The sequence below is a fragment of the Cherax quadricarinatus genome, chromosome 37 (assembly GCF_038502225.1).
Source record: "Cherax quadricarinatus isolate ZL_2023a chromosome 37, ASM3850222v1, whole genome shotgun sequence".
Classification (NCBI taxonomy): domain Eukaryota; kingdom Metazoa; phylum Arthropoda; class Malacostraca; order Decapoda; family Parastacidae; genus Cherax; species Cherax quadricarinatus.
This window is the reverse complement of record NC_091328.1, coordinates 27,235,292-27,259,468: the sequence shown is the minus strand read 5'-3', so window position 1 is coordinate 27,259,468 and position 24,177 is coordinate 27,235,292. Positions and strand designations below refer to the sequence as shown.

The 24,177-nt window shown below is 41.2% G+C and overlaps 1 protein-coding gene across 1 annotated transcript in view; it reads left to right on the top strand.

Moving 5' to 3' along the window:
* Nucleotides 1-24,177, top strand: part of Stat92E (Signal transducer and transcription activator Stat92E) — a gene marked incomplete in the record, with an annotated part of 406,006 nt that overhangs the window by 27,631 nt on the left and 354,198 nt on the right. Inside the window, 1 exon segment of the mRNA XM_070091941.1 lies at nt 4,106-4,245. Within this exon segment, the coding sequence (XP_069948042.1) occupies nt 4,112-4,245 (134 nt within the window).

Here is a 24,177-nt window from a genome sequence, read left to right as displayed (position 1 = left end):
AACTGCTCTCAATATGATATACAGCTCTCCAGAGCAGGGTTAATGACCCTCAACTATCAACAATCCAGGGCCAGACTCGGCTCCCTCATTGCAACCACAAAAAGGCTTTGTACTTTACATCTGGCAGAACTACGTCTGGCTCCACTCCTGTTCTGCACGATGCTTCACGTTTTGGCTCCTGTTTCTTCTATTTCTTCTTCACTGTATTCACTAACTCATCTCTCACTGTATTCACTATACAGTAGGGCCCCGCTTTACAGCATTTCACCTTACGGTGTTCCGCTAATATGGCGATGTCAAATTATGACCCAAATTTGCTATACAGCAAGCGGTCTTTCAAATACGGCGCCCCCCCACCCAGTTTGTTTACATTCTGTGACCACATCTGTTATGTCTGGAAACTTTCCAAAATTTCAAGTGTTTTATAGTTATTGCATATTTTATATGTACTCTGATAATTATAATTTTGTGTACCTGTACCTAAATATACTTGCACACTGTGCTGGCATGCAGGTACACATTAAAATTGCTAAGAGTCTCACTGCTCATGATGCCAATAGTACGTAATAATCATCACTCTTGGGCACATTAACCCTTTGACTGTTTCAGTCGTATATATACGTCTGGTAGGCCCACATGTGAGAGAATGGGTATGTGTGGTCAGTGTGCACCATATAAAAAAATCCTGGAGCATGCAGTGCATAATGAGAAAAAAAAAAACTCCGACCTTTTTTTTTTAATTAAAATGCCAAATTTGTGGTCTATTTTCGTATAGTATTTATGGTTGTATTATCATTTTCTTGGTCTCACTTGATAGAATGGAAGACATATTATAGAAATAGAGGTGATTTTGATTGGTTTTACTATAAAAAGAAGCTTGAAATGGAGCTCAAATTAGAGGAAATATTTGATTTTTGCCAATGTTCAAAAGTAAACAAATGATGTCATTGTCCAATAAATGTCCAACTAGCCATTCTAATATGCAGTCATGAATGGGTTGACATTATTTGTACAATTATCACAGTATTACAGTAGTCTGCATAACAGTAAATCTTCTATTTTTGTTTGAATAAAAATTCAAAATAGAAAGCAAGAGTAATATCAGAGGAGCCTGGAGACGTGACTGATGAACAATGAAAATGTTATTTTAGAGCCAGGAATGTCTGCATTGTTCATTCTAGACCTTATTTTGACATTGTCATATTTTTTAATTTTTCTTAAATTGGCCAAATTGCAAATTTCTGACCACATTATTGGGTAGTTGAAATCGGTAAATGGGTAGTTTCTTGTACTCAGTTGATAGAACAAATGGAATTCTAAAGAAATAGCTATGAGTTTACTCGACTGGAACAATGGAATTAGCTGAAAATAGGGCTCAAAGTGGGCGAAATCGCCGATTTGTAAATACTATCGCTGAGGTCACTAACTTCGCAAGAGCGTAATTCTGTCAGTTTTCCATCAAATTTCGTTTTTTTTTTTTGGTGTCATTACAATCAGGAAAAGATTCTCTATCATTTCATAAGAAAATAATTTTTTTTTTTTAAATTTTGCACCAGGAGACACCTCAGGATTGGGGGTTGCAACAGTCAAGGGGTTAAATGTTTTACTTTACATTAATATAGACATTTTCATTAATCCATCTATGATATTTTCCTCAAAATTATATAAGAAACACATTACATAGCATATAAACATGATACATAGACTCACAGAATAAAATTTGACGTAAATGTGAGATATATTTACAAAGCAGCTGTCTAGGTAGTGTCGGAAGAATTACGTTTTCTCTAGTCAAACACTGGGGGATACCTGTATAAAAATATTCCTTTCATATGCCTTCACTCTATATATAGCAATTCATGACCCTTGTGTGTTTAGCACTTTTTTATTATGATAATAATAATATTATCTTCACTCTAAAAATGGTGTGTTGCATGAGAATGGGAGTGTTGCTGTTTGTTTATTCTGTACTAACTTGTACAACTTGTACACAATGTAAGAGTATTTGTATTGTGAGGTAATTATTATTATAATAAAAAAATATTGTAAGGTAAAAGTTTTACAAACTCTTACAAACGTACGTGAATGAACTAAAAGCAGACACATGTTAATACGCATTTATTTCTCCTGACAAAGTGAGCGCCCACTACCTGTTCAGTTTGTGTTCTTACATTGTCTGAGCTCCATATCTCATTCTTTCTCTTTTACTCTTTCGTTAACTAGTTGGCAATCATTGACAATGGCGTCTAAGCTTAGCTGTGATAAAGGACCCCAATGGAAATAAGCCATTCAGTGTGCCATTCTGATTTTATTCAATAAACACCCTGCCACTTACCTCTCACACATTAATATTAATATTTTAAGGTAAGTAATAAGTGTACTCTGTGTGCATCTTACCTTTTCTTCATATTTCTATTGCTAACTTAATATAAGTTAGTGTAAACTTGTTGTCTGGCATTTATTGCATATTTTGTATGTGCTCTGATAATAATATACTTGTGGACCTGTGTGGTAGCCGGGTGGAGGGATAACATTACGTTTTCTCTGCTCAGCCACCAGAGAAAACGTGTATGAATCTGTGTTTGGCCCAGCCACTCCCCCACTCTGCTTTCGTTTACAATTTTCGGGATAAATTATTCATTACTTCTCCCTTCGTTTACGATAGCATCTAAAGGTAATTGTTAGAAACGATTAAATTCAGTGAACAAGGTATGTTGATGCTAATAATATGGCTCTGGGCCACAGTGTAGGTAGCCAGTAGGTGTAGCCCAGGCGGGCTACACCTACCAGCTACCTACACTGACTTCCTACAAATAAATACTATTCACCTCTCTTCCTACATTAAGACTACACATATTTTAAGGTAAATAGTGAGTGTACTGTATGTGTATTTTAGCTCTCTGGGATGTTTTAAATTTCGTATATTAAGTATGAGACAGGGAGCCAGGGCTACCTACACCTGACTTCCTACAAATAAGTACTATTCACCTCTCTCCCTACATTAAGATTACAAATACGTAATGTACTGTGAATGTATTTTACTTTGTATTAGTGGGGCCCTGCTGTACACTGTATTCACTAACTCATCTATCCTTATCTCTTTCCCTGGCTTGGATTGCACTTATTCTGGTTGAATTTTGGCATTGGGATGTGGTAATACCACCTACACCCACACTAGGCCCATGGCCTTCCTCTCTCTCTTGTGACGCTAATTCAAATTGTTTTTATGTAACTGTGACCTTCACCTCACTTTTCTGATTGGAACAGTTCATGTTTCACTTCTCAGGTTGTTCACTGACACTGTCAACTTTTGACGGTCCTGGCAATGGCTTTGTTGGGCCAAAAACTACTAAAGATTCACAAGCGCAAACAATCTGTTACTCCCGCGGTGTGTGTGTGTATGTTTGTTTATAAAAGCTTTTGGGTAATAAGGAACTGTGTTTACAGTAATTTTTGGTTCTGGAGGATATAATAACTCTGCATCTGTTACCTATGTACAGTATTTTTGGCATATATTGAGTGCTTTTTTTTTTCTCTCCCAGTAAGTCTCAGGAAATCACCCTGCGCCTTATATGCTCAAGAATAGGGTCAAGGGTAGGCTTTGGGTTATGCTTTAGCAGTTGTTTACTAACGTTATATTACAACTGCTTGAAAATATCGTCTTATATGCTTATGCACTTTATGTGCCAGAAAATGTGGTATGTATGAAAATTTATCTACACCATATAAGAAAAGGTTTTGCCATTATAAGTTCAAATTCAGAATGAAGACTAAAATACTGTGAACATGTACAAAAAGCTCGAGAAGTTAATGTGGAAATCAAATTTTGTTTATACTGCATAGGTACACAGTTTCATAGTTAAGCCAGTAAATGTTGGTTTATGATGCACTGAAGTGCTAAAACTGTTAACACTATTGTTACAAGAATGTCAAAAAAAAATGTAATGTTCTGTTTGTCTTGACTTCAGATGAAAATTTAGATGTTGCAAGAATAATTGTACATGGTCACATGATTTAAATATGAAGAAGATATCAACATAATGTTGAAGTAATAGTGCTTTAAATTGTGTGTTTAAGTGTAATAAAATGTTTCCTTACATTGCAGGCCACAATGTCATTATGGAATAGAGCGCAGCAGCTGCCCCCAGATGCTCTTCGCCAGGTTCAAAATGTTTATGGTGATCAGTTCCCAATTGAGGTGCGACATTATCTGGCAGGATGGATTGAAGATAAAATGCAGCAATGGTTTGTATATATGTACAGTATTTATTCTTCTGTACTTTGACATTTTAATTGAAATTTATATAATAGAATATTTATGGCTGCTTTCACACTTAACCCTTTCACTGTTGGTCACGTAATATTATGGCTTTGAAGCCAGTGTTTGTCCCATGATACTATGCCAAAATTCTAGTGGCTTCAGACCTGGCGGGAGAAAGCTGTGTGAGAAAATGGGTCTGTGTGCTCAGTGTGTGCAGTATAAAAAAAAATAGGAGGCTGCAGTGCATTGTGGGACTGCCAGTTCAGTACGCCTTGTTCACCTTGCCTAGCGGTAAGGAATACTGTAGACCATTATTTAACACTGGTTTTTGGCATGATTTGGTTATAGCATAATTGAAGAATTGCGGCACAGTTTCTTAACACTGTTCACTTGGCAGGAGGGGAAAAAATTTGGAGCGTCGCTCGCAGGATACTTCTGGCTGTGGGTTAAACCACTGAGTCAATGGGGAAGTCTTATTGCCATCCCCCACCATCCTCTGCCACCCCCACCCCCCTCCACCACCTCCCACCACCCTCCACTGCCCTCCACCACCCTCCACCCCCCCCCCCCACCCCCCACCACCCCCACCACCCCCACCACCCCCATCGCCCCCACCACCCCCACCACCCTCCACCACTCCCACCACCCTTGCCCCAGTCTTCGTTTCATACGTGTTTATTTTTGTTTGTGGATTGAGTTGAAATCTTTTAATTGCCGTATCTTAAATCCATGGCAAGACAGTGATGGAGTGAATGATGGTGAAAGTTTTTCTTTTTCGGGCCACCCTGCCTTGGTGGGAATCGGCCAGTGTGATAATAAAATAAAATAAATAAATCTTAAATCTGCCAAGCAATCATGGCACCCAGTAGGCATATCAGTGTTGCTGAAAGTGGCAAGAAAATGTATAAGAGTTTAAGTTTTAGAATTAACGAAGAAAATTAGAGATATTAGACGAAATAGCCTGTGGCCATAATGAAGCGACTTTGTCAATGGTCCAAGTCGGACCGAAACGTCGTCGTAAGCTTCTCTCTTTTATGTGCGGGTTATTTGTGTATCGTTCCAGTCACGGTATTGTGCCTTTTTTGTTATTTAATGAAGCGCCACTTTGTGCACATAAGAATGAGATAAATACAGTGGACCCCTGGATATTGTAGTCGTTGGATTTCGTAATATTCAGTAATCGTAACTTTTTTTGTCAAAATATTGGCTCGGTGATCGTCATTTAGCTTGGTAATAGTCGTTCTTCCTGAACACGTATGAGTGGCCCCACACGCCATTCCACACCATTCACAGTCAGTCTGCCATTGTTTATCAGCGAGTGACCGTCACCCCACGCGTTCATACAATACATTTCGTAATATTTCATACTTTGTAGTGCTTGCAACTGCTAAATAAGATAAGATAAGATAAGATTTCGTTCGGATTTTTAACCCCGGAGGGTTAGCCACCCAGGATAACCCAAGAAAGTCAGTGCGTCATCGAGGACTGTCTAACTTATTTCCATTGGGGTCCTTAATCTTGTCCCCCAGGATGCGACCCACACCAGTCGACTAACACCCAGGTACCTATTTGCTGCTAGGTGAACAGGACAACAGGTGTAAGGAAACGTGTCGAATGTTTCCACCCGCCGGGAATCGAACCCGGGCCCTCCGTGTGTGAAGCGGGAGCTTTAGCCACCAGGCCACCGGGCCACCATGGGCCCAAAGAAAGTTCCTAGTGCCAACCAGCCCTTTGGTAAAGGGCTGAGAGAGAGGGGAGAATGTGCCTTCAGTGATTCTGCGATATGTATGATACTAAAGCAGCAGGAGTCGATAAAGACTGTAGCGCTAGCCAGCGATAGTGTAGCATTAACAGTGTAGCAAGTAAGTTAAGTGATTAATTAATAGAAAAAGGATAGCACGAAACTGGCTCCTCCAATGCTGTTGGAGTTATATAGGACAACCGACAATAATATTGTTTATTATGTCATATTAGATGAATTGTGCTAGATAAATAAGCCGTAGAGTTGATATTAGTCTCATATTAAAAGACTATCTTGTCCCGACTCCAAACTCACTCCCCTGCTGCCGCCACAATTCCTAACATATGCCAGAAACAGACCTCTCTGGAACACTTTTTTGAGCGACAGGGGTCCAGTGACTCTCAAGCTGGCCCTAGTGGCATTAAAAAGCAAAGAAGGGAAGTAACCCCAGAAAAGGACTTGGTACCTGAAGTCTTTATGGAAGGGGATTCTTCTTCCAAACAGTAATTTCTCCACCCTCTCCCTTCCTCAATACACTAAGAAAAGTCTTCAGTAAAGCTAAGTGTCTTGTTATTTTTGTTTTATTCTTCATATCTCATTGTTTTCTGAGTAGGTAAATGTATATACAGTGGACCCCCGGTTCGCGAAGCCATCGGTATCCGATAAATCCGGTATCCGAAGCACTATATCGCAAAAAATTTGTCTCGGTTCCTGTTACAAAACCCGGTATGCGATACGATTCATACAAGACGTGTCCAGTGTTTACAAGCCAGCCAGTGTGTGTGCATCTAAGGATACATTTGGTAAATTCCATATTATCACTGTTTTTGGTGCTTGTTTTTGCAAAATAAGTCACCATAATGATTTTTAATACTTTTGGGTGTCTGGCCTCAGCTGCCCCATTGGTGCCAGTGTTTACAAGCCAGCCAGTGTGGTCGCATCCACGCATACAATAGGAACATTTCATATTATCACAGCGTTTTTAGTGATTGTACCTGCAAAATATGTCACCATGGGCCCCAAGAAAGCTTCTAGTGCCAACCGTGCGGTAAAAAAGTGAAAATTACTATGGAAATGAAGAAAGAGATAATTGCTAAGTACGAAAGTGGAGTGCATGTCTCGGAGCTGGCCAGGCTGTATACCAAACCCCAATCAACCATCACTATTATTGTGGCCAACAAAACGGCAATCAAGGAAGCTGTTCTTGCAAAAGGTGCAAGTTTGTTTTCGAAACAGAGATCGCAAGTACTCGAAGATGCTGAGAGACTGTTATTGGTGTGGATAAACGAAAAACAGATAGCAGGAGATACCATCTCTCAAGCGATCATACGTAAAAAGGGTGAGAAATACGTACTATCGTACCACAGTCAGCTGCTGCTGCTCCACCGTCAGCTGTTGCTGCACCACAGTCAGCTGTTGCTGCACCACAGTCAGCTGTTGCTGCACCACAGTCAGCTGTTGCTGCACCACAGTCAGCTGTTGCTGCACCACAGTCAGCTGTTGCTGCACCACAGTCAGCTGTTGCTGCACCACAGTCAGCTGTTGCTGAACCACAGTCAGCTGTTGCTGCACCACAGTCAGCTGTTGCTGCACCACAGTCAGCTGTTGCTGCACCACAGTCAGCTGCTGTTGCACCACGGTCAGCTGCTGTTGCACCACAGTCAGCTGCTGCTGCATCCACCATCAGCTGCTGCTGCACCAGGGTCAGCTGCTGCTGCACCATTGTCAGCTGCTGCTAAATAAGCACCACCATCAGCTGTTAGCTGCACCACAGTCAGCTGCTGCTGCACCACCATCAGCTGTTGCTGCACCACGGTCAGCTGCTGCTGCACCACAGTCAGCTGCTGCTGCACCAGTCAGCTGCTGCTGCACCACCATGGTCAGCTGCTGCTACACCAGTCAGCTGCTGCTGCACCACCGTCAGCTGTTGCTGCACCACAGTTGGCTGTTGCTGCACCACGGTCAGTTGATCCTAGTGGCATTAAAAGAAGAAGGGAAGTAACCCCAGAAAAGGACGTGCTATCTAAAGTCCTAATGGAAGTGGATTCCCCTTCTGAACATTAACAACTTCCACACTCTCCCCTCCTCCCATCCCGTCAGTCATCACCAGATCTTCAATAAAGGTAAGTGTCAGTTTGTGTGTATTAAAATTAATATTTCATGTGGTAAAAAAAAAAAAATTTTCATACTTTGTGGTGTCTTGCACGGATTAATTTGATTTCCATTATTTCTTATGGGGAAATTAATTCACCTTATGATAATGTCGGCATACGATGAGCTCTCAGGAACAGATTAATATCGTAGATGTTAGTTTAATTATAGTTTGACGAGGAGATGCTGGCAGAGGTTTAGGGTGGTGGAAGATACGTAGCAGGCCGGCGTATGTTCATTGGCCCAATACACATCCAACAACATTGGAGAGTTACTTTCGTGTTGTTTTTCTATTGCTTACTCGCTTAACTTACTTGCTGCACTGTTAATTCTACACTTTATTGCTGGCTGGCACTATAGCCTTTATCGATACCTGCTGCTTTAGTATTGTACATATCGTAGAATCACTGAATCACTGCAGAAGGCATATTCTCCCCTCTATCTTCCTCCTCCACTTTGGTACTTTGCTACGAGTTTTTTCTTGAATTTTATTGTGTTTCTTTCCTTCTTTATCACATGGCTGGCACTAGAAACCTTCTTTGGGCCCATGGTGGCTTATTTAGCAGTTACAGGCACTAAAAACAATGAAATAATACAAAATATATCGCATGTATGTGAGGAACTGTCCTCCCTGGCTTGTAAACAATGGCACACATGTTAACCCTTTCAGGGTCCGTCCCGTAGATCTACGGCTTTACGTTCAGGGTCCAAACCGTAGATCTACGCCATGAGCTCAGCTCACTCTGATAAACTGTGAGTGGTACATTTGGGCCTAGATATGAGAGAATACATCTATGTGGTATGTGTGCACCACATAAAACAGATCCTGCAGCACACTGTGTATAATGAGAGAAAAAAAATGAAATCATGATTTTTCGATTAAAACAGCAACTTTGCAGTGTTTTTTCGTATGTTTTTTATAGTTGTATTTGCGATTTCTTGGTCTCATTTGATAGAATGGAAGACATATTACAGAAATAGAGATGATTTTGATTGGTTTTAGCACTGGAAATGGCTTGAAACTGAGCTCAAAGTAGCGGAAATGTTAAATTTTTGCCGATATTCAAGAGTAAACAAACGACCTCACACGTCTAATACACGTCAGCTGGTGGGTCTAATATACATTCACAAATATGGTGATGATATTTATACAATTATTACAGTATTGCATAACAGTAAATCTTCTATTTTTTGGTGTGAATAAAAATTCATTATGTGAATAAAAAATCAAAATGGAATTTATTTGTAAAGCCTCAAAACATAACTAATGAACAGAGGAAATGTTAGTTTAGTGCCAGGAATGCCTACATTGTTCATTCTGGACCCTATTTTGAAATTGGAATATTTTGAACTTTGTGTTAAATTGGCCAAATTAACAATTTCCGATCACTTTATTTTGTAGTTGAAACAGTTGACTTGGCGATTTCTTGTGCTCAATCGATAGAATAGAAGTAATACTAGTGAAATAGCTAAGAATTTGGTTGATTGGAATAATGTAATTGGCCTAAAATGGGAGTCAAAGTCGGCAAAATCGCCGATTCGTAAATATCGCTGACACATCAAAATTCGCGAGAGCATAATTTCGTCAATTTTCCACCAAATTTCGTACTTTTTGTTTTATTACCTTCACAAAAAGATTCTCTACGATTTCATAAGAAAAAATAACAATTTTTTTTTTTGAAAATTCTTGGACACTGGTGCGTGACTCCAGATTTGGGCCTTGGACCCTGAAAGGGTTAAGGTAAGAAATACATTGGAACCTCTACTTACGAGTTTAATCCGTTCCATGACCTTGCTCGCATCTGGATTTGCTCGTTTGCCGAGTCAGTTTTTCCTCATTTAACCCATAAACAGTCCAAATGTATATATACGTTCACTACCCCAGTGCCCCGAATATTTTGAAAAATAAAAAAATAGTTTTTTTTAATGAACATAAAGAGCACATTTTTCTAAGTGTTATAGGATAAAAAAAAAATTAGGGTCAGTACTTACAGAGATATGAGGCCAAGAAGTTGGCACTGGATGCTCACGTGACAGCAACATGGAGTCCTGCCGCTTGCAGAAGTGTTGCCGATATACCTTTTTTTCTATTTTCATATTACTATTTTATATAATTTTTATGTTCTGGTAATTACAATTTATAGTAGTTCTTGTCATTTTATAACCAATCTTTGTTCTGACACTAGTATTAGGTACTGAAATTGTACTCACATTGCCACAAACACACTGACAGGTGGATATTTACACCTGCCTTGGTCATTTACTAATGTCTTAGAATATATACAGAGTATTTATAGATCCCAGCAATGTTTTGGATATGTGGAAGTATATAATAATGATGAGGAGGAGGAGGAAGAGGAGAAGGAAGAGGAGAAGGAGGAGGAAGAGGAGAAGGAGGAGGAAGAGGAGGAGGAGGAGGAAGAAGAGGAGGAGGAGAAGGAAGAAGAGGAGGAGGAGAAGGAAGAAGAGGAGGAGGAGAAGGAGGAGGAGGAGGAGGAGACGGGCCTCGTTTTCACTGGTACACAAACATGTCTGTCTATTTGTCTGTCTGTCAAGCTCCCTGTCTATCTGTCTATCCGTCAAGCTCTCTGTCTCAGAGAGAGCCACAAGACGGTCATCACCTTCACTCATATCTTCAAGCAGAGTATAACACTTTGGATTTTTTGGGTTATCCTAGGTAATTTACACTATGTATACTTGTATTTATGTGTACCTCTGAGACAGACAGATAAAAAGAGATAGACAGAGATAGATAGAGACAAAGATAGACAGAGACACAGAGATAGAGACAGAGAGATTGAGAGAGAGAGACAGATACAGACAGAGAGATTGAGAGAGAGAGACAGTTACAGACAGAGAGATTGAGAGAGAGAGACAGATACAGACAGACAAACGGAGATAGAGCCGGGCCGCCAGCAGCCGGCCAGCCACGCAGCCGGCCAGCCACGCAGTCGGCCAGCCACGCAGCTGGCCAGCCAATCAGCCAGCCAGCCAGCCTGCCAGCCAGAATTGTTTCTCTTTACTTAGGGCATAGGTTATAAGACATTCTGAAAGGGTGTTGCACGTGGGTTATTATCGAGATTTTTTGATATTTCATCGACCACTTATGGCCACATCCACCTCAAAGCCACTAAACTCAGGGTCAAAATCACTTTCCTCTTAAAGTGGTAGAATTAATACTACATGAAATCGGTGAATCCCAGGTGTTTGCTGTGCTATTTGCTCTAGCTGGCGCTCATTTGAACTGGTGCTCCCACAAGGTACTAAGTGGTCCCAGATTTTTTTAATACCTCTCACACTGAGTGTTAGGACCCATTCTATGCTGACAAGGCATCTCAGACCAATCGTGCCAAATTTGAAGGCAGGAAAAATAAAGCGTGTATATACGTTTGGGGCACTAGCGGTAAAAATGTATACATATGTACAAGGTATGATGTAGCACGTAATGAAAGTAGTTTATTAGATTATGTATTGGTGGATAAAAGGTTGATGGGTAGGCTCCAGGATGTACATGTTTATAGAGGGGCAACTGATATATCGGATCATAATTTAGTTGTAGCTACAGTTAGAGTAAGAGGTAGATGGGAAAAGAGGAAGGTGGCAACAAAAAGTAAGAGGGAGGTGAAAGTATATAAACTAAGGGAGGAGGAAGTTCGGGTGAGATACAAGCGACTATTGGCAGAAAGGTGGGCTAGTGCAAAGATGAGTAGTGGGGGGGTTGAAGAGGGTTGGAATAGTTTTAAAAATGCAGTATTAGAATGTGGGGCAGAAGTTTGTGGTTATAGGAGGGTGGGGGCAGGAGGAAAGAGGAGTGATTGGTGGAATGATGAAGTAAAGGGTGTGATAAAAGAGAAAAAGGTAGCTTATGAGAGGTTTGTACAAAGCAGAAGTGTTATAAGAAGAGCAGAGTATATGGAGAGTAAAAGAAACGTAAAGAGAGTAGTGAGAGAGTGCAAAAGGAGAGCAGATGATAGAGTGGGAGAGGCACTGTCAAGAAATTTTAATGAAAATAAGAAAAAATTTTGGAGTGAGTTAAACAAGTTAAGAAAGCCTAGGGAAAGTATGGATTTGTCAGTTAAAAACAGAGTAGAGGAGTTAGTAGATGGGGAGATGGAGGTATTAGGTAGATGGCGAGAATATTTTGAGGAACTTCTAAATGTTAAGGAAGAAACAGAGGCAGTAATTTCATGCACTGGTCAGGGAGGTATACCATCTTTTCAGAGTGAAGAAGAGCAGAATGTAAGTGTGGGGGAGGTACGTGAGGCATTACGTAAAATGAAAGGGGGTAAAGCAGCTGGAACTGATGGGATCATGACAGAAATGTTAAAAGCAGGGGGGGATATAGTGTTGGAGTGGTTGGTACTTTTGTTTAATAAATGCATGAAAGAGGGGAAGGTACCTAGGGATTGGCAGAGAGCATGTATAGTCCCTTTATATAAAGGGAAAGGGGACAAAAGAGACTGTAAAAATTATAGAGGAATAAGTTTACTGAGTATACCAGGAAAAGTGTATGGTAGGGTTATAATTGAAAGAATTAGAGGTAAGACAGAATGTAGGATTGCAGATGAGCAAGGAGGTTTCAGAGTGGGTAGGGGATGTGTAGATCAAGTGTTTACATTGAAGTATATATGTGAACAGTATTTAGATAAAGGTAGGGAAGTTTTTATTGCATTTATGGATTTAGAAAAGGCATATGATAGAGTGGATAGAGGAGCAATGTGGCAGATGTTACAAGTACAGTGGTCCCTCAGTAATCGTCTGGCCTGAAAGTCGTCCATTTCGGAAATAGTCCTGTTTTTTCGTCAAAATATTGGCTCGCAAATGGTCCAGTAACTCGTTAATATTCAGGAAACGTTTCGCCACACAGTGGCTTCATCAGTCCAATACAAAGAGGAAGGCGTAAGGAGAGGAGGAGAATGAGGTAAGCAGTCCCTCAACCTGGAGTCGATGTGTTCAGTCCATCAATCTTGTAGAATGTACAGCATAGGGCCGTAGACGTGGCTTATATACTGTAGTGAGGTGACGTGAAGCAGATGGAGGCGGGGTCATAGTGGTACCATCCACTAGTCGAAGTAGGTCTTCGTCCAAAGGTTGAACAAGTGTTGAAGAATTCTTTGTAACAAGATCCCATGATGCTGCAGTGTCCGACAGTTGTGATGAATGGTTTGAAAAACCGACAAGTTGAAGATTGAGACACTTATGCAGCATATGGAAATCTTTATTCAGGAAACGTTTCGCCACACAGTGGCTTCATCAGTCCAATACAAAGAGGAAGGCGTAAGGAGAGGAGGAGAATGAGGTAATCAGTCCCTCAACCTGGAGTCGATGTGTTCAGTCCATCAATCTTGTAGAATGTACAGCATAGGGCCGTAGACGTGGCTTATATACTGTAGTGAGGTGACGTGAAGCAGATGGAGGCGGGGTCATAGTGGTACCATCCACTAGTCGAAGTAGGTCTTCGTCCAAAGGTTGAACAAGTGTTGAAGAATTCTTTGTAACAAGATCCCATGATGCTGCAGTGTCCGACAGTTGTGATGACCTACTTCGACTAGTGGATGGTACCACTATGACCCCGCCTCCATCTGCTTCACGTCACCTCACTACAGTATATAAGCCACGTCTACGGCCCTATGCTGTACATTCTACAAGATTGATGGACTGAACACATCGACTCCAGGTTGAGGGACTGATTACCTCATTCTCCTCCTCTCCTTACGCCTTCCTCTTTGTATTGGACTGATGAAGCCACTGTGTGGCGAAACGTTTCCTGAATAAAGATTTCCATATGCTGCATAAGTGTCTCAATCTTCAACTCGTTAATAGTCCTAATAGTCCTTCGTCCCGGACGCGTACTCACGCTCTGAGCCGCCTCGGCCTTTCCTTCCCAGCCAGTGTGCCATTGTTTACCAGTGAGTGACGGTCCCCTCGCATGCTCCTACGAAATATTTCATAATATTCCATTGATTTTAGTGCTTGCAAGTGCTAAATAAGCTACCATGGCTCCAAATAAAGCTTCTAGTGCCAGCCCTTTGGTAAAGAATGTGAGAAACACATAATTTATGAAAAAGTTTGTAGAAAAATACAAAGATGGTGGTGGTTGAGTGGAAGCAGTTGTGATAGTGGTTGATGAACATAAGAAAGGAGGATCACTGCAGCAGGCCTGTTGGCCCATGCTCGGCAGATCCTTTACAATTCATCCCACTAACGAAACATTTTCCCAACCCAGTCCTCAATGCTACCCAAGAAATAAGCTCTGATAACTCTATCCACTCATTTGCAAGTCCCAAATGAGTGGATAGAGTTATCAGAGCTTATTTCTTGGGTAGCATTGAGGACTGGGTTGGGAAAATGTTTCGTTAGTGGGATGAATTGTAAAGGACCTGCCGAGCATGGGCCAACAGGCCTGCTGCAGTGATCCTCCTTTCTTATGTTCATCAACCACTATCACAACTGCTTCCACTCTACCACTACCATCTTTGTATTTTTCTACAAACTTTTTCATAAATTATGTGTTTCTCACATTCTTTACCAAAGGGCTGGCACTAGAAGCTTTCTTTGGTGGTAGTGATGGTGGTAGAAGGTAGTAGTGAGGTGGTAGAAGGGTAACAGTTGTAATAGTGTTAGAAGGTTGTAGTGATGGTGGTAGAGGGTTCCTTCTTTAGTGATTCAGCGATTCTACCAACTCCTCCAATGTTGTTGGAGTTACATAGGGCAACAAAAACCACCGCCGCCTCAGCTGCTGTTTCACCACCATTATGGACGGCTTGCACTCAGTGGCCCTTATATACCCAACAACAACACAACACAACACCTCTCGTGACATATGTAATGACTTATTTTATTCATTCTAGAGTATATTCCATGTTTCTATGTTATTAATATTGTTTATTATGTCATATTAGTTGAATTGTGATAGATAAATAAGCCATAGAGTTGATATTAGTGTCATATTCTCCAACAATAAACTTGCCATCCCTCCCTCACACAAACAAATAGCCAATAAGAACATAACAATGGAAGAACACTGCAGGTCTACTGGCCCATACAAGGCAGGTCCTTATCAAAATGACCTCCACCCAAAGCTACCCAAGAATTTACTCCCGTACCCAATGACACAAATCAAACTCAGCTCCTCCAACTCATATATTTGTCCAATCTCTTCTTAAAGCTACCCAAGGTCCTAGCCTCGATCACCCTACTGGTAAGTGTGATGTTAAATAAGAACTTAAGAAAGTAGGAACACTGGAACAGGCCTGCTGGCCCATACTAGGCCGGTCCTTCACAAATCCAACCCACTAACAGAACAAATGCTACCCAAGCAATAAGCTCAGGTGCAAGTCCGACTCAAATCCAACCCCTCTCACTCGTGTATTTATCCAACCTAAATTTGAAACTACCCAATGTTTTAGCTTCGATCACCCTACTAGGCAGACCGTTCCACTCATCAACTACCCCTATTACCAATGTTCATTTATACATTTTATTAGTGCCCTAGAGTCCTTATGGAGGGGGATTCCCCTTCCAAATAACCTCTCTTCCCTCTCTCCTCCTCCCTGTCTTCCATTCATCAACAACAGCCTTCAATAAAGGTAACTGTCATGTTGAATGTTCATTCTTTTGTGCATGTAAATCTATCTTTTAGGTAAAAAAAAAAAATTGTTGTTGATACTTCTGGGTGTCTGGAACGAATTAATTGGATTTACATTATTTCTTATGGGGAAAATTGATTCGAAAATCGTCCATTTCGATAATAGTCCCACTTCCAGGAATGGATTATGGACGATTATTGAGGGACCACTGTATATGGAATAGGTGGTAAGTTACAAAATGCTGTAAAGAGCTTTTATGAGGATAGTGAGGCTCAGGTTAGGGTGTGTAGAAGAGAGGGAGAATACTTCCCGGTAAAAGTAGGTCTTAGACAGGGATGTGTAATGTCACCATGGTTGTTTAATATATTTATAGATGGGGTTGTAAAGGAAGTAAATGCTAGGGTGTTCGGGAGAGGGGTGGGATTAAATTTTGGGGAATCAAATTCAAAATGGGAATTGACAGTTACTTTTTGCTGATGATACTGTGCTTATGGGAGATTCTAAAGAAAAATTGCAAAGGTTAGTGGATGAGTTTGAGAATGTGTGTAAAGGTAGAAAGTTGAAAGTGAACATAGAAAAGAGTAAGGTGATGAGGGTGTCAAATGATTTAGATAAAGAAAAATTGGATATCAAATTGGGGAGGAGGAGTATGGAAGAAGTGAATGTTTTCAGATACTTGGGAGTTGACGTGTCGGCGGATGGATTTATGAAGGATGAGGTTAATCATAGAATTGATGAGGGAAAAAAGGTGAGTGGTGCATTGAGGTATATGTGGAGTCAAAAAACGTTATCTATGGAGGCAAAGAAGGGAATGTATGAAAGTATAGTAGTACCAACACTCTTATATGGGTGTGAAGCTTGGGTGGTAAATGCAGCAGCGAGGAGACGGTTGGAGGCAGTGGAGATGTCCTGTTTAAGGGCAATGTGTGGTGTAAATATTATGCAGAAAATTCGGAGTGTGGAAATTAGGAAAAGGTGTGGAGTTAATAAAAGTATTAGTCAGAGGGCAGAAGAGGGGTTGTTGAGGTGGTTTGGTCATTTAGAGAGAATGGATCAAAGTAGAATGACATGGAAAGCATATAAATCTATAGGGGAAGGAAGGCGGGGTAGGGGTCGTCCTCGAAAGGGTTGGAGAGAGGGGGTAAAGGAGGTTTTGTGGGCAAGGGGCTTGGACTTCCAGCAAGCGTGCGTGAGCGTGTTAGATAGGAGTGAATGGAGACGAATGGTACTTGGGACCTGACAATCTGTTGGAGTGTGAGCAGGGTAATATTTAGTGAAGGGATTCAGGGAAACCAGTTATTTTCATATAGTCGGACTTGAGTCCTGGAAATGGGAAGTACAATGCCTGCACTTTAAAGGAGGGGTTTGGGATATTGGCAGTTTGGAGGGATATGTTGTGTATCTTTATATGTGTATGCTTCTAAACTGTGTATTCTGAGCACCTCTGCAAAAACAGTGATAATTTGCAGTGTGGTGAAAGTGTTGAATGATGATGAAAGTATTTTCTTTTTGGGGATTTTCTTTCTTTTTTGGGTCACCCTGCCTCGGTGGGAGACGGCCGACTTGTTGGAAAAAAAAAAAAAACAAGAGAAAGCTGGTAGGCCCACATGTGAGAGAATGGGTCTGTGTGGTCAGTGTGCACCATATTAAAAAATCCTGCAGCATGCAGTGCATAATGAGAAAAAAAAAACTTTGTGTTTTTGGATTAATACAACGAGTTTGAAGTGTATTTTCATGTAGTTTTTATGGTTATATTCTCATTTTCGTAATCACATTTGATGGAATGGAAAATATAGAAATAGAGGTGATTTTGATTGGTTTTACTATGAAAAAGAGCTTGAAATGGAGCTCAAAGTAGGGGAAATGTTTGATTATTGCTGATGTTCAAGAGTAAACAAATGATGTCATTGTCCATTAAATGTCCAAGTAGCCATTCTAATATGCAGTCATGAATGGGTTGACATTATTTATACAATTATTACAATATGGCAGTAGTCCGCACAACAGTAAATCTTCTATTTTTTGTTTGAATAAATATTCAAAATAGAAAGCAAGTAATATCAGAGGGGCCTCAGTGGACCCTCGCCTAACGCTATTAATCCGTTCCTGAGAGCTCAACGTTAGGCGAAATTATCGTTAGGCGAATTAATTTTCCCCATAAGAAATAATGGAAATCAAATTAATCCGTTCCTGACACCCCAAAGTATGAACAAAAAAAAATTTTTACCACATGAAATATTAATTTTAATACACACAAACTGAAGAAGACATGCACAGTTACATGACACTTACCTTTATTGAAGATCTGGTGATGATTGATGGGATGGGAGGAGGGGAGACTGTGGATGGTGTTAATGTTTAGAAGGGGAATCCCCTTCCATTAGGACTTGAGGTGGCAAGTCCTTTTCCGGGGTTACTTCCCTTCTTCTTTTAATGCCACTAGGACCAGCTTGAGAGTCACTGGACCTCTGTCGCACAACATATCTGTCCATAGAGGCCTGTACCTCCCGTTCCTTTATGACATTCCTAAAGTGTTTCACAACATTGTCAGTGTAATAGTCACCAGCACGGCTTGCAATAGCTGTGTGAGGGTGATTTTCATCAAAAAAGGTTTGCACTTTAAGCCACATTGCACACATTTCCTTAATCTTTGAAGTAGGCAACTTCCTCAATTTCTCTATCCCCTCCTCCGAAGCAGTTTCCTCAGGTCTGGCCTCTTGCTGTTGAAGATGATCTAGCAGCTCATCAGTGGTTAGTTCTTCATTGTCCTCCTCCACCAACTCTTCCACATCCTCCCCACTAACCTCCAACCCCAAGGACTTCCCCAATGCCACAATGGATTCCTCAACTGGCATAGGATTCCCAGGGTTAGCCTCAAACCCTTCAAAATCCCTTTTGTCTACACATTCTGGCCACAGTTTCTTCCAAGCAGAGTTCAAGGTCCTCTTAGTCACTTCCTCCCAAGCCTTACCTATAATGTTTACACAATTGAGGATGCTAAAGTGATCTCTCCAAAACTCTCTTAGAGTCAATTGAGTTTCTGAGGTCACTACAAAGCACCTTTCAAACATAGCTTTTGTGTACAGTTTCTTGAAGTTGGAAATGACCTGCTGGTCCATGGGCTGCAGGAGAGGAGTGGTATTAGGAGGCAAAAACTTGACCTTAATGAAGCTCATTTCCGCAGAAAGTCGCTCTGCCACGTCTGAAGGATGACCAGGAGCATTGTCTAATACCAGGAGGCACTTAAGGTCTAATTTCTTTTCAATTAGGTAATTTTTCACAGTGGGGGCAAATGCATGGTGTAACCAGTCATAGAAAAAGTCCCTAGTGACCCATGCCTTACTGTTTGCCCTCCACAGCACACACAAATTAGCCTTGAGGACATTGTTTTTCCTGAACACTCTGGGAGTTTCAGAGTGATACACCAATAAAGGCTTCACTTTGCAATCACCACTAGCATTGGCACACATCAACAGAGTAAGCCTGTCTTTCATAGGCTTATGTCCTGGGAGTGCCTTTTCCTCCTGAGTAATGTAGGTCCTGCTTGGCATTTTCTTCCAAAACAGGCCTGTTTCATCACAATTAAACACTTGTTCAGGTTTCAGTCCTTCACTGTCTATGTACTCCTTGAATTCCTGCACATATTTTTCAGCCGCTTTGTGGTCCGAACTGGCAGCCTCACCATGCCTTATCACACTATGTATGCCACTACGATTCTTAAATCTCTCAAACCAACCTTTGCTGGCCTTAAATTCACTCACATCACCACTAGTTGCAGGCATTTTTCTAATTAAATCGTCATGCAACTTCCTAGCCTTTTCACATATGATCGCTTGAGAGATGCTATCTCCTGCTATCTGTTTTTCGTTTATCCACACCAATAACAGTCTCTCAACATCTTCTATCACTTGCGATCTCTGTTTCGAAAACAAAGTTGCACCTTTGGCAAGAACAGCTTCCTTGATTGCCGTTTTCTTGGCCACAATAGTAGCGATGGTTGATTGGGGTTTTGTGTACAACCTGGCCAGCTCGGAGACACGCACTCCACTTTCATACTTAGCAATGATTTCTTTGTATCAGGGAGATAAGATGTTTTCTAACTGTAGTTTTGAAAGTGATGAATGTGTCTGCAGTTCTAGAGTTTTCAGGTAGGGTGTTCCAGATTTCAGGGCCTTTGAAATACATTGAATTTTTGTAAAGGTTTAGTCGGACACGGGGAATGTCATAGAGATGTTTGTGTCTGGTGTTATGCCTGTGGATCCTGTCACAACTATCAAGAAAGCATTTTAGGTCAAGGTTAATATTGGAATTTAAGGTCCTGTAGATATAGATTGCACAGTAGTAAGTGTGGATGTTCTGAACAGGGAGTAAGTTTAGATCTATGAAGAGTGGGGGGGGGTGTTGCCAGGGATGGGATTTAGTGATTATTCTTACTGCGGCTTTTTGTTGGGTTATTATTGGCTTTAGGTGTGTTGCTGCAGTTGAACCCCAAGCACAGATAGCATAGGTGAGGTATGTATATATAAGTGAATGGTATAGTGTGAGAAGGGCATTTTGCGGCACGTAGTATCGTGTCTTGGAGAGGATCCCCACCGTTTTGGATACTTTTTTTGTTATGTGTTGGATATGGGTGCTGAAATTTAGGTTGTTGTCGAGGTATAGGATAAGGAATTTGCCCTCATTATGTCTGGCAATTAGAGTGTTGTCGATTTTAATGTTAAGTTGCGCAACACCTGCTCTGCTACCAAACATAATATACAGTGGACCCCCGCATACCGATGGCATCACATAACGATTAATCTGCATACCGCTTGCTTTTATCGCAAAAATTTTGCCTTGCATACCGCTTAAAAACCCGCTCACCGCTGTTCATCCGAGACGCGTCCAATGTGCGCCCTCAGCCAGCCTCACATGTGCCGCCCGTGCCATTGTTTACCAGCCAGCCTCCGCGGTAACATCCAAGCATACAATCGGAATATTTCGTATTATTACAGTGTTTTCGGTGCTGTTTCTGGAAAATAAGTGACCATGGGCCCCAAGAAAGCTTCTAGTGCCAACCCTACAGCAATAAAGGTGAGAATTACTATAGAAATGAAGAAAGAGATCATTGATAAGTATGAAAGTGGAGTGCGTATCGCCGACCTGGTCAGGTTGTACAAGAAACCCCAATCAACCATCGCTACTATTGTGGGCACCAGAAAGGCAATCAAGGAAGCTGTTCTTGCCAAAGGTTTAACTGTGTTTTCGAAACAAAGATCGCAAGTGATGGAAGATGTTGAGAGACTCTTATTGGTGTGGATAAATGAAAAACAGCTAGCAGGAGATAGCGTCTCTCAAGCGATCATATGTGAAAAGGCTAGGAAGTTGCATGAGGATTTAATTAAAAAAATGCCTGCAACTAGTGATGATGTGAGTGAATTTAAGGCCAGCAAAGGTTGGTTTGAGAGATTTAAGAAGCGTAGTGGCATACATAGTGTGATAAGGCATGGTGAGGCTGCCAGTTCGGACCACAAAGCGGCTGAAAAATATGTGCAGGAATTCAAGGAGTACATAGACAGTGAAGGACTGAAACCTGAACAAGTGTTTAATTGTGATGAAACAGGCCTGTTTTGGAAGAAAATGCCAAGCAGGACCTACATTACTCAGGAGGAAAAGGCACTCCCAGGACATAAGCCTATGAAAGACAGGCTTACTTTGTTGATGTGTGCCAATGCTACTGGTGATTGCAAAGTGAAGCCTTTATTAGTGTATCACTCTGAAACTCCCAGAGCGTTCAGGCAAAAGAATGTCCTCAAGGATAATTTGTGTGTGCTGTGGAGGGCAAACAGTAAGGCATGGGTCACTAGGGACTTTTTCTATAACTGGTTACACCATGCATTTGCCCCCAATGTGAAAGATTACCTAACTGAAAAGAAATTAGAACTTAAGTGCCTCCTGGTGTTAGACAATGCCCCTGGTCATCCTACAGACGTGGCAGAGCGACTTTATGGGGACATGAGCTTCATTAAGGTGAAGTTTTTGCCTCCTAATACCACTCCTCTCCTGCAGCCCATGGACCAGCAGGTTATTGCAAACTTCAAGAAACTGTACACAAAAGCTCTGTTTGAAAGGTGCTTTGTAGTGACCTCAGAAACTCAACTGACTCTAAGAGAGTTTTGGAGAGATCACTTTAATATCCTCAATTGTGTAAACCTTATAGGTAAGGCTTGGGAGGGAGTGACTAAGAGGACCTTGAACTCTGCTTGGAAGAAACTGTGGCCAGAATGTGTAGACAAAAGGGATTTTGAAGGGTTTGAGGCTAACCCTGAGAGGATCCTATGCCAGTTGTGGAATCCATTGTGGCATTGGGAAAGTCCTTGGGGTTGGAGGTTAGTGGGGAGGATGTGGAAGAGTTGGTGGAGGAGGACAATGAAGAACTAACCACTGATGAGCTGATAGATCAACTTCAACAGCAAGAGGCCAGACCTGAGGAAACTGGTTCAGAGGAGGGGAGAGAGAAATTGAAGAAGTTGCCTACTACAAAGATTAAGGAAATCTGTGCAAAGTGGCTTGAAGTGCAAACCTTCATGGATGAAAATCACCCTCACACAGCTATTGCAAGCCGTGCTGGTGACTATTACACTGACAATGTTGTGAAACACTTTAGGGAAGTCATAAAGGAACGAGAGGTACAGGCCACTATGGACAGATATGTTGTGCGAAAGAAGTCCAGTGACTCTGAAGCTGGTCCTAGTGGCATTAAAAGAAGAAGGGAAGTAACCCCAGAAAAGGACTTACTACCTCAAGTCTTAATGGAAGGGGATTCCCCTTCTAAACACTAACACTCTCTCTCCCCTCCTCCCATCCCATCAATCATCACCAGATCTTCAATAAAAGTAAGTGTCATGTAAGTGTGCATGCCTTTTTCAGTTTGTGTGTATTAAAATTAACATTTCATGTGGTAAAAAAAATTTTTTTTTCATACTTTTGGGTGTCTTGCGCGAATTAATTTGATTTCCATTATTTCTTATGGGGAAAATTCATTCGCATACCGATCATTTCGCATAACAATGAGCCCTCTTGCACGGATTAAAGTCGTTATGCGGGGGTCCACTGTATAGTAGGTTTTGCCAGTGTTAAGTGTAAGTTTATTCGCTGTCATCCAAGTCGATATTTTGAGCAGCTCCTCGTTAACAATGGTGTTGAGGGTGGCAAGATTAGGGTGGGAGATGACATAAGTCGTGTCGTCAGCAAAGAGAATGGGTTTCAGGTGTTGGGATATGTTTGGAAGATCATTGATGTAAATGAGGAAGAGCAGGGGTCCAAGGACACTTCCCTGCGGAACTCCAGTATCAAGTGGCCGTATTGATGAGGCTGTGTCTTTAATGGTGACATACTGATACCTATTAGAAAGGTAGGATTTAAAATATGCAAGCGCATGGCCTCTTATACCATAGTGGTCAAGTTTGTGGAGTAGGATGCCGTGGTCTACTGTGTCAAAAGCTTTTCTTAGGTCAATAAAAATTCCTAGCGGATATTCCTTATTTTCCAATGCTGTGTAAAGCAGGTCTAGCATTTTTATAATTGCATCATTAGTGCTTTTATTTTTCCTGAATCCAAATTGGCAGGGGTTGAGTATGTTTTGTGACGTTATAAATGAATATAGTCTCCTGTGCACGAGTTTCTCGAAGATTTTGGATAGCAATGGTAAGTTTGATATTGGCCTATAGTTGTTTACGTCTGTAGGGTCACCACCTTTATGTATTGGTGTAACCCTTGCTGTCTTGAGTAGTGTCGGGAAAGTGCTAGTTTCTAGTGACTTGTTAAAAAGTAATGTAATAGCATGCGAAAGGACATGGGCCACTCGCTTGTACAATAATGGTGGGACGTGAGACAGATTCCCCGAGTTATTTTTAAGTGACTTTATGATCGCGGTGACTTCCGTGGGCTCAGTTGGTACAAGATAGAAGGAATTTGGGAAATTCCCATCTAGGTAGTCCCCGGCACGGGCATTGGTACGTGGGATTTTACTGGCGAGATTAGATCCTATGTTTGAGAAGAAGTCGTTTATCTTGTTAGCTGTATCAGTGGGATGCAGTGGTGTTTCATGAGGTTTAGTTAGAACAATATTCTTGTTTTTTTTCAGTTTGTGGGTCCCCAGAATCTGGGAAAGTGTTTTCCAGGTCTTTTTTATATCTCCTCTTGTGTCAGTGAATCTGCTGGAGTAGTACAGTTGTTTGGCTTTCTTTATTAATTTGGTGAGAACTGTTGAATATTGTTTAAGAATATCTTTGTGTATTAAGCCCTGTCTATATTGCTTTTCATATTGGTGTTTCTTATCAATGGATTTCAGAATGCTGCTGGTTAGCCATGGGCAACCAAGCCGTTTATTCGTGATCTGTTTCGTTTTTATAGGACAATGTTTGTTGTATAGTCTAAGTATTTTGTTAAGAAAA